The sequence below is a fragment of the Pygoscelis adeliae genome, unplaced genomic scaffold (assembly GCF_000699105.1).
Source record: "Pygoscelis adeliae isolate BGI_AS28 unplaced genomic scaffold, ASM69910v1 Scaffold197, whole genome shotgun sequence".
Taxonomy (NCBI): Eukaryota; Metazoa; Chordata; class Aves; order Sphenisciformes; family Spheniscidae; genus Pygoscelis; species Pygoscelis adeliae.
In genome coordinates, this window is record NW_008825105.1 from 561,411 (window position 1) to 581,195 (window position 19,785).

Sequence of the window (19,785 nt, forward strand, 5' to 3'; positions counted from 1 at the left end):
GGGGGCAGAGCAGACCACGCCGCGCGGGTTGGGGGAGGGGACACGCATGCAATACGCCGTGACCAGCGAGGGTCTGGAGGAGAGGGGCTGTGCATGCAAGTTAAACCACGTTTAGGGGAGGAGTTCGGAGGAGCCGCCCCCTCTGGTGGGAACAGCATTGAACACACGCCCTTCTCCTCTCGCCCGGGAGCTGACTGCTCTCCCCGGGTCGATTTCCCACTGGTGTTTCCCCCCTTCCCTCCCCCCCACGAGAGGGCTGATTTTAGGTCGTGGGGAGGAGGAAGCCGTGGGCCGTTTAGCTAAGCGGGCTGTATTCTCCCCGACAGTGAAGGAGGTAGGTCGTGGTGTTCGTGTCTTTGGTTAAACAGCGTTGGACCTGGAGCGTGGAGTTGCAGGGGAATCTTGGCTACGTTGTTGAATCGTGATAACTTTGAAAATCTACAGCATAGAGAACTTGCCATGTATCTGAAAGTTTACTGAGGGGGGAGGAGTGTAGTCTTTTTTACTTTTCTCTGGAAAGCGCTCAGAGTGAACTTTGTAATTTAAATGGCTTTTATAGAAGAGGTAAGAGGTTTCATAAGGTATTCTTCAAATGCTCTGAAATTTTCTCGTTCTCAAGATACTTTAAGTAACTGGTTGTACTTTTATTCCCAGTAAGTCTGATCTGGGGTGTGGGTCCTAGGTATTTTGGATCTTTTGGAATAATAAATATGAAATTAATTATGGCTATAAAACTTACATATAGACATTTATAGGTGATAGCCTTCGTATTAAAGTAATATCTCTAGTATGCGAGAGTTTAAAAAATGAAACTAGGGCTACTTTGCTGAGTAGGGAGGTTTGGCACAGTGATTAGTGAAACAGTTGTTTTTTCATAGCTCTTGTTTTTGACTAATAGTGTACTCCTGCATGCAAAGGTAAGGGTAAATAAAGCTCAAAGTTCCAGTCTTAGGGAATTGTCTCGGGTCCAAAAGGTGGATTAACAAGACTGGGTATATTCTGCTCTGCAGCATCAGGCTTTGGCCTTTCACAAGGCAGGATGTTGGACTAGATGGACTAGTGGTCTGATCTTGAATGACAGTGCCTGTGTTCTGAAATACAGTGGTGATGTGACTTTGCTGCTCAGGGTGACGCTTCAGTGTACGTTCTGCTGGTGATTTGCTTGCCAGCACTGGAGTCTTGCTACAGGTAAGGAAAGTGTTGTATCCTTAAAAGCATAGTTCTAAGGTTTCTGGTATTAAGTAGGTTTGTAAGCAACTGTTTCTAAAAAATAATTAAAAAAAAAAAATCTGTAAAATCCTGCAGTGTTGTGAAAGATCTGACTTGTCTTACCCTCAGTTGACAGGCACTGGTCTACAGGAGAATTAAGTGCCAAAGTCCAGCAGGCCGTTAGTAGCAGAAAACCTTTTGGCACATGTCAGGAATAGATCTAGCAATCCGCTATCTAGCTGTATTTAATAGCCCTTTCGGGGAAAAAAATGTGGCTAGTACCTTATATTGCTCTACTTGGTAGTAGCTGGAGAAGTCTCCTAATAGATTTTAATCCAAAACTTTTAAAAATGGATCATTTTTTTTCTGAATATCTTGGCTTATTGTTGGTAATATGGAAGTCTGGTGAAAGGTTCCTCATCAGAGTAAGATTTAGTGTTGGAAAGGTTTTCCTCTATTCCGTGGTCTTTGAATTAATTTATTATGTCTGATAGTTTCTAGTGAATATATACGCACCTAAACCAATGAACTTAATAAAATCCAACATATATCCCCAGTTTCTACTCTACTTGTCGGCAGAAGACTGCCTTAAGACTGAATCTGGTTGTAGAAGTCAGTTTCTTAAAATTGTTAAGAAGTAGTAATGAACTCCCAGTATTTACAGGCTTCATGTGCCTGCCACTCAGAGCCAAGTACTTTCTACACAATTAAACTTCTCCTGGGTGATTAATGATGGTATCTGCACTATTGTTAGAAAATGGCAAGAAGTAAAAAGTGAAGGAACCTGCAGTTATTGAACCTCTGCTGCTTGTGGCTAACTCTTCTGAAGTACTGCAAAGAGAATTTGGAGTTGGTGGTTACATTATTATGTCCCTATATATTCTTGACTGCAAATGAAATAAACCATTTTGAACTACTCTTTTTTTTATATACAGCATCAATTAATGTGTTTTAAGTAAGAATTTTGACTTTAAATTTGATGGAGTTTGTTTCTGCTTTTCCTCGCTGGTCACTTTCACTTGCTGGTACTCCTCTCCTGCAAGCATTGCAAAATGAAACGATGTGGGCAAGTATGGAAATCGCAGGGTTTTTTTGTTTGTTCATTTTAAGATTAAAGCCAGTGATGAATTGATCTATCTCAGTGCTTCAAGGCTTTACGTACTTTTGTTTTTCTTTATTAGTAACTTTTGAATCCCAGTCTTGCATTGGCACTACAGTGGAAGGGTGGTCCTTTGAAATTTTAGTTGCAGGAAAAGATATATTTATCTATTAAATATAACTTCTTGTTGCCAGTGTTGTACCTGGGCAATGTAAAGTACAAATATTGTGATTCTGGAAAACTTCCATGGGGTAGCAGGAAAGCAACACTTCGTTGGGGATTGGCATTTAACTTGAGTAATAATCTGTGGTAGTGTCCAGAGATAAGCTATAGACACTTTCCAGATAAGTAAAAAAGATATGATCCTTGCTCTGAAAACTTTCAATCTAAAGAGAAACAAAGAGCAAGGTAGAGGTACAATAAAAATCAAAATACCAGGAACAACACAGGTTGCAGAATTGATTTGTGTGTGTGTGTGGTTTGGGGTTTGTTTTTCCCCCCCCCTGCTCTGGATCAGAACATTTCTAGATTGTATTTTTAAATCTTCTCAATTGTAGTTAGGTTCAAATGGAGGATGGGCACAAGACTGCTTAAACTGTTGCTGCATAAATCATTTAATTGTTTTATGGAGTTTCAAGTCATGTGTATCCCTAAAAATTCTGCAGATACCATGAGCAGTGCCTAGTCTTACAGACGTTTGGAGTTACACCAAGTCCAGACCCAAACAATGACCTCTGTAATTGGGAACCTCTAGTCGGTGAGTCTTGTCTGAGTACAGTTGTGCCAATTTTTAAATAGACTAACACCATAGTGACGTGTTTTAGGTACATAACTGTCACTAGGCTTCGATGTTTCGACTTCTGATGCATAATTGTAAGTGAATGTCTGTTCATTTAAGGCCTAAATCTAGCACTGCATATTTGTTTTGCACAACTTTGAAAATACCTATAAGAAATATTTCCTATCTATCTTTTTTTTCCTATCTATGTATAAAAAAGGCACCAAAGGGGTGCTTTTAATGGCAATATTTATTGATAATATGTTGACCTCAAAGTGGGACACCTTTACCAACTGGAATGAGAACCAGAAAGTGAAACTGACCACTCTGTGCAGACCTGCACCAAGCCTTTAAAATGAAGAAAGGTCCGTAACTTTTTTCACAAATGCTTAGTTTGATGGTTATATTGGTTAAATGGTGTAGTTAAAAAAAAAAAAAAATTAAAGAAAAAAAATCTCAGTAACCATTTAATCTGTCATTTGTTTTACTTGCCATATTGTGTAAGAGGATAGGTTGTTACTTCTGGTAATCATTTGACCTAAACGTTCCTCTTCAGTGCACGATGAGATCAGTTACTAGCTTTTTGAAGACTCCTTCTAGCATTGCTTTAAACTTGGACTTTATCTGTGGATTTTAATGCCTGTGAAAATACCTGGGGATCTAAGCATTCCCTTTTAACAAAACAAAAGATAACAACAACTAAGGATTGTTAGTTTGTATTCTGGCATGTTGACTTACAAAGACTGAGGGTTTAGGGACCTCACTAGCTGAAGGTGGGGTATTACTATACAATCCTTATTCAGTTGTATAGGCATTTAGTGATCCTTTTAAATGTTAATATTGCTTTTCATCATTTCAAAATTTCAGTTTGGTAGGCATCGAGTATGGGTTGTAAGAATTACTGTGCATTTCTGAGTTCTTACTAAATTACTTGAGTATTACTTTGCTAAGTAAGTGCCTCCAACGTAACATGTTGATGACTTACTAGATGAGTTACTCTTTATTCCAGAAATACTGGACTGACAGCTGTTACTAAAACTTATGCTATCGGGACCTCTCTCTATACCTTTACTCCCCCAGTTCCTTCTCACGTGCACTTTAAATGTTAAGCTGAATTAGCAAGTAAGTTATCTTAAAATTTCAGTGCATATTTTAAACCAGATTGAACAATATCTATCCCAGATGTCTGCTAGACTGTCTTTTTATGCTTAGTCTAACTGAATTTAACAAATAGTTTATTTTTATGTCTGGTTGCTTGCCTTAACATCTTCTAGTTTTTGCTAGTGGCAAAGACATACTTTTCATTGACAAAACCAGCAATATTTTTTTTCTAGCTCTTAACTCCAGTGAACTTATCTACTGTGTTCTTATTACCTTGGTGCAATAAAAGATGCAGTCTCTCTTTGCAAACTCATAGTTATTAAGCATTGCACATCAGCGCTCTTGACAGTTCTAAAGAAAAACATAAGTTGATCTAAATGGGGTGAATGATGAGTATAGAGTGAGCAGAATGGCAGATGCAAGAGCAGTTTGCTTGATGTTTCTGCCCTTGTGAGCTTCTCTGGTTCTGTTGGGAAGACTTGCAAGTTTCTATCTTCAGTAATATCAGTGTAGATATTCCTTCTTTCCTCCACCCTTCTCCTTGCCCTGCAAAATAACACAAAGCAAGCCAAACAGCCTTCTCTCTTGTTTTCTTCTGCCAAAGTGAAAAAAATTTTTTTTTGTATAAATATCACTACTCTTGTTCACCAGGTAGTGAGAGCCTAGCAGGATTTACTTTCTAGCTGAAAACATAGGGTACAGTGCTTAGAAAGAGGAAGGCCATAGGCATGTTCTCCATTAATGTTTTTACCTGACTGTGTCACATTTTCAGTACCTGATTTAATATGGGTCTCTGACTGAAATAAGCAAGATGGAACTGTGTATGACCAACTTACTACAAGGTGGCAATATTGCAGTTCCTATCTTGCTTGTTAAATAAGTGATGTCAGAAACCATTTTTTTTTTTACAAAGCTGCTAGAACAGAATATGTGGCAATTCTAGTTTTTTTTCCCGTTTATGCTTTTAGAGGGGAAACCCCCCCCTCCTAATACCTGATGCTTACACCAAATCAAACATCTTGTTTAGTAACTTTATTGTTCTTCAGATGCTTACCGGAATAAAATTAGTGTTTTCACATGTGAGATGGGTCAGGAGGCAATCTTCAGGAAGACTACCTGTTGGAACAGGAATTTGAGTCCCTGGACAGTACACCATAACAAGCCTTGCCAATAGTTGTATTCCTAAATCGGTATTTTACCATATTCGGACTGTGAGTGAGCGAGCAGTGCTCTGTAGCACATTGCTGTTGTACTTCGTTCCACAGATGCGTACTCTGAAGCTTGGATAGGATTCAGCCTGTAGAAATCTAATGACTGGTCTTGCCTGCCTTTTGTTTGCTTGTTTGCTTGTTTTGTGGGCTTTTTTTTTTTTTTGAGGGATTGGGGGGGGTGTGTGTGAGAGTTTAAGAGGCTTAGTATAGTGTTGAAATAAAATAATTATGCTCCTTCGTCTTTTGAAGGCTGCTGCTGTAAGCCATGAACAGAGGTACTTGTACAGGAGGGCGACTTATAATTGATATCAAATGGATCAACAGCCAGAACACAACAATGACTTTTGGGGTATCTTTCAACTAAACAGTCTTATCAGCAATGCATGATATTAATCACAAAGTGCAGTGCAGTTATGGGAACTAAATGTGAAATTCAGCAGTCGCGCTCTGCAGTGCAGGAGAGGGGAAGGGCATTGTGGTTCGTGTGCTGGACGGAGCTTGTGTTGGCTTCTCTTTGCAGCGGTCCTCAAGTCTGTGATGCTGGGTAGGTCACTTTATCTATTGCTTGCCTGACTCTCCTAGTTGTAAAAGTGAGCTCGTGATGATTTCTACAAAATCAGGTTCATCATCAGCTTTGGGTCAAAGGGATTATAAAAAGTGTGTGTGAGGAGGGGTGTCTGAATCTCTGGTGCCTTTTTCAGGTGTGCCTCCTCTTCCCATTGCATGTCAGCTGTAAGAGGTGGATGTTTGGAGTCTGACTGAGGCATTACTGGCTAGAACTCAAATATAATTCAATTATGTAGCTGTCTTGGTTCCTTTGAGTAGCTGAATTACAGGGTAGTTATGTCTTGTCAATAAAGTAGTTGGGACAGGTGCTGAGAAAGTAGCCAACAATTGCTTATATTTCAGTTTTTAGGTTTTGATAAGTTAGAGAAACAGATCTAATTTTGTTGGCAAGTGAGGCATTGATTTCGGTAAGAGCTGCTTGTGTAGTTAACTGATTTTGTCTAGAATTGGCCATTGCATTTGCACTGTTAATGATACCTCGTTACCTGTGGTACTTTCAGTTTGGTTAGAGAGCAGAGAAGGTGCTGGTGAGGTAAAGAAAGTATGGATCCATGCTCACTTGCTGTCCAAAAACATAGGTTGGGTGAAATGCATATCATCTTCCATTGTTGTGCCTAGTGATGCAGTTACATACTGTAACAGCTCTCTTACATCTTGTTAGAGCATCAAAGTAATTAATGGAGAAAGCTCCTAGAAGCCCCTGGTGAAAACTTAAAATGCTTTGGAGACAGGGAACACATGGGAAAACAAAAATCTGGAGGAGAAGGTATGAGAGCAAGCATGATTACATTGAGCTGTGAGAAGCAGAAATTCAAAAAAGAGCAGTTAGGAAGTGTTCATCTAATTCATGATAATATTTGTGTACTTGTTTTATACCTGGAATCCTAGTCTTGAATATCACAGCTTTGAGACAGGGTGTTAGGGAGAGCCCTGGCTTAAAGTTCAGGCTGATGCGTTCTTTAAATGCGTCTTTAACCTTGGTGTGCAGCTATTGCTTTAAAATAGTGCTCTCACTAGTATAGTTGTAATAATGATAGATGTATAGTTTCAATAATGAAAGAGCCATGTAGCATAGGTTAAGATGGCTCTACCTCACTGCAGTCATGAGCCATAAGAGAGTGCTACCTATCAAAAAGCACTTTCAAATTCTGAGAATGTAATCCAGTCTATTATAATAGCTCCTGAGGAAAATGCTAGAATATACTGTGTGTTCATTTCTGACTTCAAAGGTATAGGTGGCTTATTTACGAGAGTTTTCTTGGGATTTTTTTGGGCTACGAATCCTGCACTGGAAGCAAGGACATGGAACTTTCTTGTTACTTGAAGAAAGCTTTTGTATCTCTGAGATTATGAATTGCTAATTTCCACCCCCCCTGCTTTTTAACAGGAACAGGAAGGTGGTCGATTACTCCCAGTTTCAGGAATCAGATGATGCTGGTAAATGACTTTTTTCTTAACAATATAATATTATTGGGCTAGAGCAGTTCATTTGTTGCTTTGCATATTAATTGTTTTGCTTCTAGTCACATCTTTAACTTAAATTCTAAGGAGTTTCTGCTCTTCACAGTCTCTGAACTGTTAATAAGTATTTGAAAATATAATGATTCTCATATGTTTTGTATTAAACAAACAATGGTGATAGAAATCTTATTATTTAATGCTTGTATTGTTGTAGTGCCTTGAGGCTGTTGGCAGCAACTGTCTTCTTCCTTGGTCTATGTTATGTTCTGTGGTAGAATCTCCCTGATGCCACGTTTTTCTACAGTAAAATATGTTTTCAATTTATTTTAGCGGACTCTAGTTAATCCCATAATGTCAGGCGTTTTTGTGAATTGCATCTGAAAAAAAAATCTTTGTATGTTGTGCGTGAATTAACGAAATATTTCTGGAAGCCATATGGAGTATGCTTTGTGTTCTTAGACATACTGCTACTGTTTGCTAAGTGAGGTTGCACTGATAATTAATGGAAACAAATATGCGGAGTTCTTAACTGCAGTCCTCTTACTCGTATTGTATAAGGTATTGTGTAATAGTTGTAGAAGGTTACACTGTAAACTACTATATAATGACATACTTTTTCCCATCATAGGACACTAAATAAAGTGTTTCCTGTCAAAAGCATGTAGAAATATGCATGGATGTTAACTTTTAATAGGTTTACATTAATAACTGTTTCTGACTAAAAATTACTAAAACTGTAGAATTAAGATACTGTATCCTCTTGTGAGGCTTTTTGTATGTTTCCTAATACTCCTGTGTCAGACTTGATTGTACGTGGCATTTTTATTGTGCTGTTGGCAGAAGAAAAGGTAAATCACTAGTTTAAGACAGGACTTTGCTTCTATAAAGTTTTGTTTGAAGCTTTGTGATTTTTTTTTTTTTGAAGGGCTTCTTTTTGATGTGCATGAAATGGTCAGTTTAAGTTATAGCTGAGGAAGTCAGTTTGCTGGGAACTAGGAGTTTGATTCAAAACCATTTTGTACTGTCCCGTCCAGATGAAGATTATGGAAGAGATTCAGGTCCCCCATCCAAGAAAATCCGTTCTTCTCCCCGGGAGGCTAAAAATAAGAGACGATCTGGGAAGAATTCTCAGGAGGACAGGTAAAAGCAGCGCTTCATCTGTTACGAACATGTCTCCAAACCTTGTCCTGTATGTGGGGAGCAGTATCTTCTAACAGGAATGATTGTAAGTGGAATTCAAGGTCTGCAGTGTAAGATGCAGAGCTCTCAATCACAAAGCTTGCATAACCAGCTTGGACATTGAGGTGGTTGCTTCTTATTTGAGTAGAAAGAGAAATTGTGTAAAGTACTTGTCCCTAGTACTTCGTTATTAAAATAGCTTTCCAGAGCTAGACAGTTGGAATGGGAAGGAATATGATCCGAGTTACAAAAATTGGCAGCTAGTGCAGTTATCCAGGTAAGTTAGTGGCAAGATGCATTTAATTTTCCATGGTTTTTTGGTATGCTCAGAGCTTTTCTGTGGTTAAAGATTAAATGGGACCGTACAGTGGTAGTTAGGAGCAGGGGCCATTTGTTCGTTTTGTTGTTCTTTGTTTCCCGTTTCCTGTTTTGTCTAATTCAGAAACAAAGTAACTTGTTTCGATAACTGAGATTACTCCAGCACTGTGAAAGGAATCGGGTCTAAGGGATGCCCTACTGAATTGTGAAAGTAAAGTGAAGGTATCTTCCTTTTTACATTAACTGTGGTCAGCAAATGATTGCCATTTATTGCAGACCTATTAAGTCAATTGACTGCTTTCATGACAGACATCAACTTCAGGGATGGAGGTTCTGCCAGCTGGTTCTTATTCTATAAGCCCAAGGTGTCTCTTTATTCTGTTGCACTGTTTGCTGGAATATAAGTAACTTTCCAGCAGGTGTGCTTGAGAGGCTTCCCCATCATGCTTCTGTTCTATAAGGTGAAGGCTGGATGTAGGCATGGGAATATTTGCATGGTCCACCTGCTGTTGTGAACTGAGAGGGAGAGACTATTTTCACCCTGGCAAATGCCTGTAACACCTGAAAGCAAAGATTCAATAAGTATGACATAAAAAGGAATTGGGCTAGGCAGCTCCCAAAGCAACTACATAGTTGACCTTGATGTCCTATTAGCTTTGGGGATTTTTAAGTATGTAAGAACATTTCTGTGTGTATCACAGATATTGCAGAAGACTTGCATGTAAAACAAACTCATGTATTTAAGTGATTGAAATCCACAGTTGTCTGTATAAGACTGAAAACATATGGGCCTGAGGGGCTGTAATGTGACAAGTTATCTAAACTATTAGAATTCTTGAGAAACGTTGTGTGTCAGCTCCAACTGCCAAATTTGAAAGTAGCAAAGGTTTGATCTATTGTATTTCTTGACTGTGGCAAGCTCTGCAGTTCAGCCATTCCTGAAGCATATGATGTACATCGGTGGCCCTCAACAGAGCATTCGCCATTCCTGTTTAAAACACTTGTTTACTCTCTGATCGGAGTGCGTGTTCTTACATGTGGGAAGGAAAACCCTCTCCAGAGATTGGTAATGACTAATGATGGAGGTTTGGATAAGAACAGAACATTAGTACCTGCTTGATAGGGATACCCTCTGATGAGGATTGAAACCACTAGAAGGGAGTGGTGAAACTCCGTCAGAGATCAGATTGTTTGTGTAGATCAAATATGTGCTATTTAACTGCTATACAGCAACGTACACAGAAGGAAGGATTCCAGAGAAAACAATGACATAAAGACAAGTGATGACTATAAATCTATTCAGGATAAAACTTTATTCCATTTATAGACTCAGCCAAGCATTAGCATATAAAACTTCAAAATTCTAACTGTAAAATGGAAGGCATCTGGATTATTGGTAGGTTTCAGAGTGAAGTGCATGATTCATCTCAACCTTATTATTTCCTGATTGGTTCACTTGATTCCATGTAGGTTTGTATGTGATTCAGAGTTCGAACATTACCTTACCAACCATGATAACTACATATACAGCTGAGTAATCCTGAAGCATAACATGGTAATGTCCAGGAAAAGTGCATATTCCCAGCCTAGAGATCAGTTTGCTCTCTGAAAATTGATATTTTCCATACAGCAGCGACTGAAATTGGAGTTAAAACAGCAGTCAAACCCTGTCTTTCTCTCATTTTCAGTGAGGATTCAGAAGAAAAAGATGTGAAGACTAAGAAAGATGATTCACACTCGGCAGGTAACTAACTACATTGTACCGATAGTGTATCTTCAAAATAAAGACCAGTTTGTGTAACAGTTACAGGAGTAGGATTTGACAGAGGAAAGAAATTGTTCTGACTAGAGAAGCATGCACTCTTCTAATACATTTATCTTAAGCTGGATGCTGCCTCTACTGTTGTTACTTCTAGCCCTGGTTTGGGATAATAGAGATTTTTTTGTGTGTGTGTGTAATATCATGCTGCTATAAAGTTTGTCTTCACAGGTAGATAGATGTATGTTAAGCTCTTCCCTGTAGTTCTTGTCCATATTTCAGAATGATACAAGAAACTTCATATTCATACCTTTTCCTTCCAGACGAAGATTTTGGCAGTGAAGATGATGACTTAGGAGCAGATGATGGCAAAGCTGACAGTGACTATGAGAGCTCTCAAAAAAGCAAAAAAGGAAAAAAGGCTAAGCCAGAAAAGAATAAGAGAGCAGCCTCCAAATCCAGGAAAAGGCCTGCAGGTAAAAAAAAAAAAAAAAGGGTTGCTAGTCTTTGCAGTGAAAGATGCTTGCACAGGATCGTTGTTGGGTGACTACAGAAATTTGTTTATTAGATCGAATGTGTCCGTGTTCTCCTCACAGCTCAGTTATTCAGCAAGTGTCCTGAGTAACTTTCTCATGAACAACTTGACCTTTGTCTTGCCCACATGCTACCTCAAGACAGGTGGTCTGTATTCTGTATCATCATTATAACTTCGTGACTTTTGCTGCAGAGGACAGTGAGGACGAGAAAGAAGACCACAAAAATGTGCGTCAGCAACGACAGGCAGCATCCAAAGCAGCTTCTAAACAACGAGAGATGCTTATGGATGATGTGGGTAGTGAGGAGGAAGAACAAGAGGATGATGAGGCACAGTTCCAGGAGAGTGAGTAAATGGGATTATAAAAAGTTAAAATTAATGTGACAGGGGTATAGTACCAGACATGAGTTTATGGGTCTGGCCAGACAGCAAAAGGAACGGAGTTTGCTTTTTGACTGTGCCAGTGAAGACATAAGTTGTCCTTCTCAGTAACTAACTTGATACTGCATATCTGTCCAACAGACGCAGCTTACATTTTTCACATCTAGAATTTTTGTTTGAAGTTTGCAGCGAAGATGTATGTCTTTATAAGCAGCCCTAAAGGACTGTTGTAAAGTTCTTCAGTGCTTTTTGCTGCTTCTTGCTATCCCATTGGTTTTGAGGCATTGATGCTACTTTTCAGGTGATGTAGAAGTACTTTATCCTTGATTGATCAAAGTAGGACAGTTTGTTTCATAAGAAGAGATGGGTTCAGCTGGTAATGAACCAGAGTAAGTTCCTGAAATACTGAGTATGATTTCAGAATCCTGAAACGTGATTTCAGAATGGAGTAGGAGTACCATTGAAAAGATCACTTAACTTCTCTCTGTTAAGAGATTATCTTTGTTTTGAGGTGGGTTACTTATTAGGAGATGGAGCATATTTTGAGGACCTCAAAGCACTTGCCTGTTTCATCATACTAGTGCTTTATCCCTACCAATGTAAAATCTTCTGCGATGTCAAATTTCTTTAGCACAGCAGATAGGTGGAAGCTCATAAGGTCGCAGAGTCCTAGTTTCCTGTCCCTGCAGTTTAACTGCCAGATCTCTCAACTGTATCTTCTGCTCCCTTTCCTTTTTTCCAAAAACTTAAATTCCTTTGTGCTTTCAGCAGATTCAGGAAGCGATGAAGACTTCCTCATGGAAGATGATGACGATAGTGACTATGGCAGTTCAAAAAAGAAAAATAAAAAGGTCTCCAAGAAATCCAAGCCAGAGAGGAAAGAAAAGAAAATGCCGAAGCCCAGGCTAAAGGCTACAGGTGAGTCTATGCAAAGAAAGTTATGCAGTTTGCTTTAGGGGCTAGTGTCTTCTTTTTCTGCTGTAGAAGACTCAGTGGAAATCTTGGGGTCGGTAGGCATTCACATATAATGTTGAAGGGCTAATTCATGTAACTTGCCATGATTTAAAGCAGCGCTATGAAATAATAAGGTGGCTTTCATTCTTAATTAAGAGATTGAGTTAGTATCTATGTCTTGTTGGCAAAAACTGCATAGATTGCAAAACCTTCCCTATTGAGATGCTGCAGTCTGACTTTCTATGTATCATAGCCAAATAATATAATTGGTGGCTTTGTTTGAGACTCAAGGACTTCATGATGTTTTCAGGGTGGAGGAAGGTGGAGAAATTTGAACCAAAGGAAAATTTGATGCATTTCTGCAGGAAGTCTAAAATCATAATAGCAATGTATGTAGTGGTTTGACAAGAGGCTAGCTATGTTAGTTTATGATGTCATATCCAGTAATTAGTCAGGACTTGCAATTAAATAGTTTTAATCCTGTTAGCTAACTTTTCAGTTCAGCTTTACTAATATGGAGTGCAAAAAACACCATGTGTGTGGTATGGTCAAAGTAAAATGAAACCTGCTACTGAACTGTCTTGTAAATTCTGTTTGCATAAAGCCATATGACTTTTTTGTCTTTGTTGCTGATAGTAACTTTTATAAGCTTTTTCTTTTTTCAGTGACCCCCAGTCCAGTGAAAGGCAAAGGGAAGGCAGGCCGCCCCACAGCTTCCAAGGCAACAAAAGAAAAGACCCCATCCCCCAAAGAAGAGGATGAAGAACCTGAAAGTCCCCCAGAAAAGAAAAAATCAGCCAGCCCTCCACCAGAGAAGTCAGGGGATGAGGGATCTGAAGATGAAGCACCCTCTGGTGAAGATTAAATGGCAGTTGAGGAAATCTTTGTTTAAAAAAAAAAAGAAAAAAAGAAAAAGGAAAAGAAAACATACTTAGGGGTAGAACACGGTTTTGGCTGTGGCTTGACTCATGGGCTTTGAATGCTGTCTTTACTTTCAGCTGTTTAATACAGTGTATCCTTTTTTTAATAAGAGGAAACCCTTATACAGTAATATTTTGAAGTCAATGTTCTCTGTTGGCCATTCCGTTCTCCCTCCCCCACCAAATCTGAAAGCCATTTGAGACAAATTAACAGACCATTTAAATATATATTTTTTTCAAGGGATACTGCAGTTGTGAAGCAATAAGGTTTGAGACTGATACGTGGAAACCATGCTTACAAATCGTTAAGTAGAATAGATTTCCCAGTGCTGGTAAGAGTTCTTTAAAACTATTATTCTGTATTTGAATATGTGGAAAAAATGAACCTATGCTTTAACAGACTTTTGTTGATACAAGTTCACTCTCAGAAAAAATGTAGTTGATACGAATTCCAATTGAGGAAGAGGAAACATGGGGAGGAGACCTGTGTTTCTTGGATTCAGGCATGTTTTTCATGGAAAGCAATCAAGAGACTTGTAGATGGTCTACTGTCTTTTATTTAGAAAAGACCCTCCAATTAGGTTGTGAGATCTTTTGTCTTTGCTGGATAGAATACTATTCTGCTTTAGGCAAATTGCAGTTCATTCTATACAAATTCAGATATACAAGCTTCTCACATCCATTAACTCTATTTTATTTCTTCCAGGGTTGGCTATAGATGGGCAGAATAGGGAGGAGAAATTGAAAACAATTTTTAAAACTCTGGTTTCCATTTGGTATTGTGGAAAATGTCTTTAAAGTTTTTCCAAGGAAAAAAATTAATGGGTAGTGTAAAACTAAATTCTTTAGCTTTTGGGGCGAGGGATGTCCTTTTATAAATGTGAAGCAAAGGATTCCTGTAATGCTCTGGTCAGTCTCGGATCCCATGAGTCACGCTTAAGTGTTTCTCTTCTCTCCCTCCATCTGTCCTAAAAAGGCTATGTAGTCATACCTCTCAGCCTCTCCAGCTACAGTGTTGGACAGCAGACTTCCATCGATAGTGAACATCACCCCGATACCACTTCCATTTCTTCATCCTTCCATCCTACAGCGTGGGAGGCTTTGCTCCCCCATCGACATGTCTGCTTCTAACTGTTGGTCATCATTCTGCTCCCTAAGCCTAAGAAGTGCTGAATAGGGAACAGTATTAAAGGATGAAGCTGGGAGGAAGTGGAGATTGGAAGCACTGTAGCAGGGCTATCGTTTTATAATAAAAGCAGGATGTCCCTCTAAATGCAAGACACTTGAGATGTGTGTGGTGGCATTTTAATGTGTTTTTATCAAAGCAGCCATATCCTTTTTTAAACTTTAATTAAAATACACAAGCCTTGGTTTTCAAACCCTAATAACAGAGGTTGCTGCCATGTTTGTTGGTGGAAATATTGAAAACTGGACCTGCCATTTTTCTTTCTTTTTTTTTTTCTTAAACCCTTTGTGCTTTCTGTATGTTGCTCACGGTTATCTTATAGCTGACAAGCTTTGCATCTTTTTTTTTTTGTCACAGAACTACACGTTTTGTAACCAGCCTCTTGAAGGTAACATAAGGCAGCTAATTAGTTGGATTTCTGGTGCACGTGCTACCAGATTTTTAATCCTGTTTGGATTTTAGAGAGCTTTTAGATGTGATACACTAATATGACCAGGAAGGACACTTGGCTGAATGGCATAGGGAGCCTGAAGATGCTGAGCACAGTGTGGAGCCTAAAATGTGGAACGGAGTATTAATATAACAGCCGAGTGATTGTCTTGTGTGATTCATAGCCATGGATTTTATTGAGGCTGGTAAATTACTTTACCTTGGCTTATAAAAATTTAAGTTCTCTAACATTCTTTACTATAATGAAACTACTGTTGCCGTTACAATAAAGATGATCGGTGTTTCCATTGTAAATCTTTTTTTTTTTAAAGTGGTTTAATTTTGCAGAACAGCTTAAGGCTGGAGTGGAGTATCAGTCTTGAAAAGGAAGCGAATGTAATCCCCTCTCCTCTCCCACACCTCTTCCCACCTTCCAGATCTCTGGGAGAGCAGAGCCTCTTGCGTTCCCTCCGCTCCTAGTCCAGTGCTTATTGGGAAGTATTGGGTAATATGGGAAAACAAATGGCCAAGTTTTAAAAAACATTTGGGTTAAATTTGGTGGTAGCATACACTTTTGTGAATGTCTGGTCCACACAGTTGTTCCCCTTCAGTCCAGACTATGTTTCAGGCTATTCTTGTCTATTGGGTTCTTAGGATTTTTTTGGTATGAAAATGTACAAGGATTACTTAAACGTAGAATACCTCTAGCTGGTCTGGTCAAACAGCTGTTTCTTTACCCATTAGACCAGATCTTTTCTGAAGAGTGTATTTTGTAAGTTCCGCTTAAAATATATTTTTGGGGTTTTTTTCTAACACAGTTAACTGAAGTTAAGGCTGTGAAAAATATGTTTCCGTTGTTCTCAGTTCAGGTTTTGGACTGAATTATTTTATGCCTGGCAATTTTGGCCCTTTATCTTAGAAGACTGTTCTGCTTCCTCATATGTTCATCTCTAATGGCTGTTATAGGCTGCATGATGCTTATCTTTGAGTTTGTCACAACCTGAACACTATGTAAATCCTGTACTACTACTGGGATTTTGTAACTTTTTCTATATCTTACTGTTTTGCTGATTTGTGCAAACACTAAGCCCTAATGGTCTCTTGGTTATTCTGTTAGAAATGCAGCAGTTTACATTTTTACGGATAAAGAAAATTGTGAAGGTTAATACTTTTTTTTTAAGTACACAACATTTTTCAGTAGCGGCAGACTTAGCAATTTTTTTTAATGTCCTTTTTAATTAATTTGTATTAAGCATTCTGATTTCTTGAATGAAAGCTGTAAAAATGCCTTTCTTTAGGAGCATCAATAGTTCTTCACGGAGCAGAAAGTTTCATTCACAGAAGGCTGCTTTGAAAAGATTGTCTTCTGTTACACAGCTGTAGTTTTGGAGCCTTTGCAGAGAGGTAAATGGATTTATTCCAAAGTTCAGTTAATCTAGTGCCCTGCCCTGGTCTTACTCTTAAAATGGTAGTTCATAACTAACTTCCGTTAGATTCCCTTTTGTACGTTCTGTTTCTGAATCCACGCCACCACATTCAGTTTCGCAGTTATATGCCAATAGTACTGCCTTTAACTGGCCACAAGGCTTGATCAGTAAAAATTTGCAATTTCAGCTGGAATTTCATACTAAAGATTATTTGCTTCAGTTTCTGTTTGATCAGCATGAGAATGCCAAACATGTCAAGCTAAATGGGTTTCAGAATGGATTGTGGGTGAGAGCAAGACTTAGAAATGGGGCAGCCAAGAAGCTTTTAATTTTGTTGTTTTAACTTCATCAAAGCAGAAGAGTGTGTGGGGAGAGAAGCGGCACACCTCGGGTGACTTCTGCTAGGGAACCTCACCGATGCCAGGTAACGGTTCTGAGCATGCTCAGCTCCTGTGCCTCCACACGGCTGCACCTGCAGGTGATGGACTACCAGGGCAGTAGCAGAAGATGTGCTTCAATTCCTTTTTTTTCTTTTTTCTTTTTTTTTTTTTCTTCCCCTCCGCTGGTGATGGTCACAAAGGTACAATAGACACTGAGGCGCCCAGATTAAGGAGGGAGGGAAGTAAACTGTAACATGCTGGAAGCTTTTTGAGCTGTAGAAACTGGTGCTTTGCTTTATGTAATTTGTTTGTGAAGTGTTTATTTTTATAACAGATCATATTGTTGAACACATGGTTCTTAAAAACTACAAACTGATCCACAAGTTTAATATTTGAGAAGTGGATGTTCATCTGTTGGGGGAGGCAGGATATGAAAATGTAAGCAGATGGATATTTAAAGGGACACTGTCACAAAATAGTTGCTGGCATATAGGATATGTTAGTTCGGGGGACTTGCATCTATATGTGGAAATTATATATTCTATATGTATATGATCAAACAGAAAATTTTCCCTGAACTTTGAATATTTTCCTACAGCTTTGGGAGGTTTAAATTCAAGTTCTGCTAGTGAAACTAGGAAGCAAAACTAACTGCTACGTGCTTACTGTCCAAGATGACTTGTTTTTTAAATTACCATGAGGAATATCAGAGCTCTGAAAGTTGACAGTGCCCTTTCGAGACCTCCCCAAATCAAGTGTATCCTCGCTTTAGACTTCCCACTTCAGTAGGTGACTGGCATTTGAATGTCTTTTCATTGAACTCTTTATATTAAAAACAAAACACAAATATTTCTAAGTCTAGTGAAGTTCTCACGATGTGCTGACTGTGTATCAACCACTATTGGAGGTGACTCTAGACTGCCTGCCCCCTTCAGCCGCGGTGAATCGAGTGGGTCCATCGGTCTGAGCATGCTCAGTGTGACTGCAAAACACCATTGTGCATATGCTTTGTATATTGGGGCAAGGGTTTTTTATATATATATTTTGGGAGGGGTAGTGGGTGGGATGGAGAAATACTCGATCAGCTTAAGCCAGAATAATGTGTGTAAAAGCCCCTGAAGTATTTTGTGTGTGAGTGCGCGGGTGTGAGTGCGCGCATGGGAGTGTCTGACATCTTATTCCCTTTGTGTTCTGAAGATTTGTGAGTTTTACTTTTTTTTTTCTGCAGAAACAATTATTACAAAAAAATTGTAAATAAGAGCTACATAATTTTTGTTTAACCATGAACATCATGTCACAGCAAACCCTGAATAATCACTTTGAAGGTAGAGGAGGAGACTCCAGGTAGGGCCTTGGGCCTTTGGCTATCAGCAAGGCATCAGTATATGATATGCAATGAATGTTTGTCTTGAGTATTTTGCGGTCCCCTCTCGAGCTTTTCTAAAAATCAGGCTCTTTGCAGTTGCCCTCCCCATCCCCTTCAATTTTTCTTTAATCTCACGAGCAGACAGAAACAGGGGCAGCTGCAAGCAGTGTTCCAGTGCTGCTGGCCCACGGTCGGGGGGGGTGTGCAGACGTGGCTGGCATCACTGGGCCCGATTGGGTTGGCGACTCTTGCGATACCTTGACAATACTGAGATCTACCGCATGGTACTAGGAGTTAAGTCTGAATGTAACATTAATGCTTTATTTAAAATAAAAACAACACTTTTTTTTTTAAGGGGTTGAAGTGAACATGACTGTTGACCATGTTCGTGAATTTATAGATGCAACATTCATTGGTAGAATTGTGTGATGGTCTTTTGTGCTACTTAATTTTACATATTCCAGTCTCTGTATGTACCTGCAAAGAAAGGAAAAAAAAAAAAAATAACAAAACCCTGCTTTGCTTTTATTGAAGGGTTCCCAGGACTGCATACCTGCTCCTGAGCTCTGTTTTAAGTATGTGTATCCTTCGCTTGTATTTTGTATTAAAAAAACCACAAGGAAAAAGAACCCTTTATTGTTCAGCATGTTGGAATTGTGTCCCCTCTTTTATTTTTCTCCTTTTTGGAATATATTAAGCAACTCATTCTTCTGTATCTTTTATTTTCTTTTGTAAACTTTTTGGTTTTGTTTAAAAATGGCTTTATAAAAGGGCTTTTATAACCCATAAACATGACTCATGTAATTTTTCTGCTATTCAAAGGTATTATTCTTCCGTGGTTGCTTTTTGTTTTGTGAATGTTAGCGAGATGTAAAAACGTCTTCGTCTTTAACGATGTCTGATAGTTTGGGGATTAATTCCTTTGCAGAGCTCGTGCTTTCTCTGAAGAGGGTAGCTCGGCTTTTGGCCAGAACAGTTTGGCAAGTATGACCTTCCCTTTTCTGCCTCTGGGCTGAGGGGAGGATTTAAAGAGTTAAGTCATATTGGCAGTAAAGAACGCAGTCCTTGGTTTCGCGATTCCACGAGAGTTGTGAGTTGAGGTTGTCGGGTCCAAAACCAATCACAAAAAATCGATGACGAGGAGAGACAAAGCCTTCACGTGTCACGCTCGCCTCCCTCAGCCTTCCCTCGGCAGTCGATAGCCTTTCTATTTTGCCATATATGCCCCGGCAATGACAATCAATACACAGCCTGTTCTTCGTGGGTATCATCTGAAAGGGGACAACTGTGTTCATCAGGGACGTCTGCTAAATCATCGCTAGCTGGTGATGAATCCACCCAGGTACGGGGCGCTTTCTCCACGTGTTATCCCATGCCCTGGGAGGTTACGGCGCGCAGCGAGTTTGCGCTTTTAAGAAATCCCTTATAGCAGACTTCGTCCAAGTTCCTGCGGAGTCCCCGCTCGGACGTCGCACGGCAGCGAGCCTGGCAGCGGTTTTACCGGCGTTCGCTCCTTTTTCCGCCC

General features: G+C 39.3%; 1 protein-coding gene across 1 annotated transcript in view; it reads left to right on the forward strand.

The window, feature by feature from the left end:
- The window catches only part of NUCKS1 (nuclear casein kinase and cyclin-dependent kinase substrate 1), a 23,522-nt gene extending 4,783 nt beyond the window's left edge, over positions 1 to 18,739 (forward strand). Inside the window, exons 2-8 of the mRNA XM_009327432.1 lie at positions 7,353 to 7,402; positions 8,461 to 8,566; positions 10,612 to 10,667; positions 11,006 to 11,158; positions 11,410 to 11,562; positions 12,367 to 12,516; positions 13,218 to 18,739. Of these exons, the coding sequence (XP_009325707.1) occupies positions 7,353 to 7,402; positions 8,461 to 8,566; positions 10,612 to 10,667; positions 11,006 to 11,158; positions 11,410 to 11,562; positions 12,367 to 12,516; positions 13,218 to 13,417 (868 nt within the window). The 3' untranslated portion in view covers positions 13,418 to 18,739. The remainder of the gene's footprint in view (positions 1 to 7,352; positions 7,403 to 8,460; positions 8,567 to 10,611; positions 10,668 to 11,005; positions 11,159 to 11,409; positions 11,563 to 12,366; positions 12,517 to 13,217) is intronic.
- The last annotated feature ends 1,046 nt before the right edge of the window (positions 18,740 to 19,785 follow it).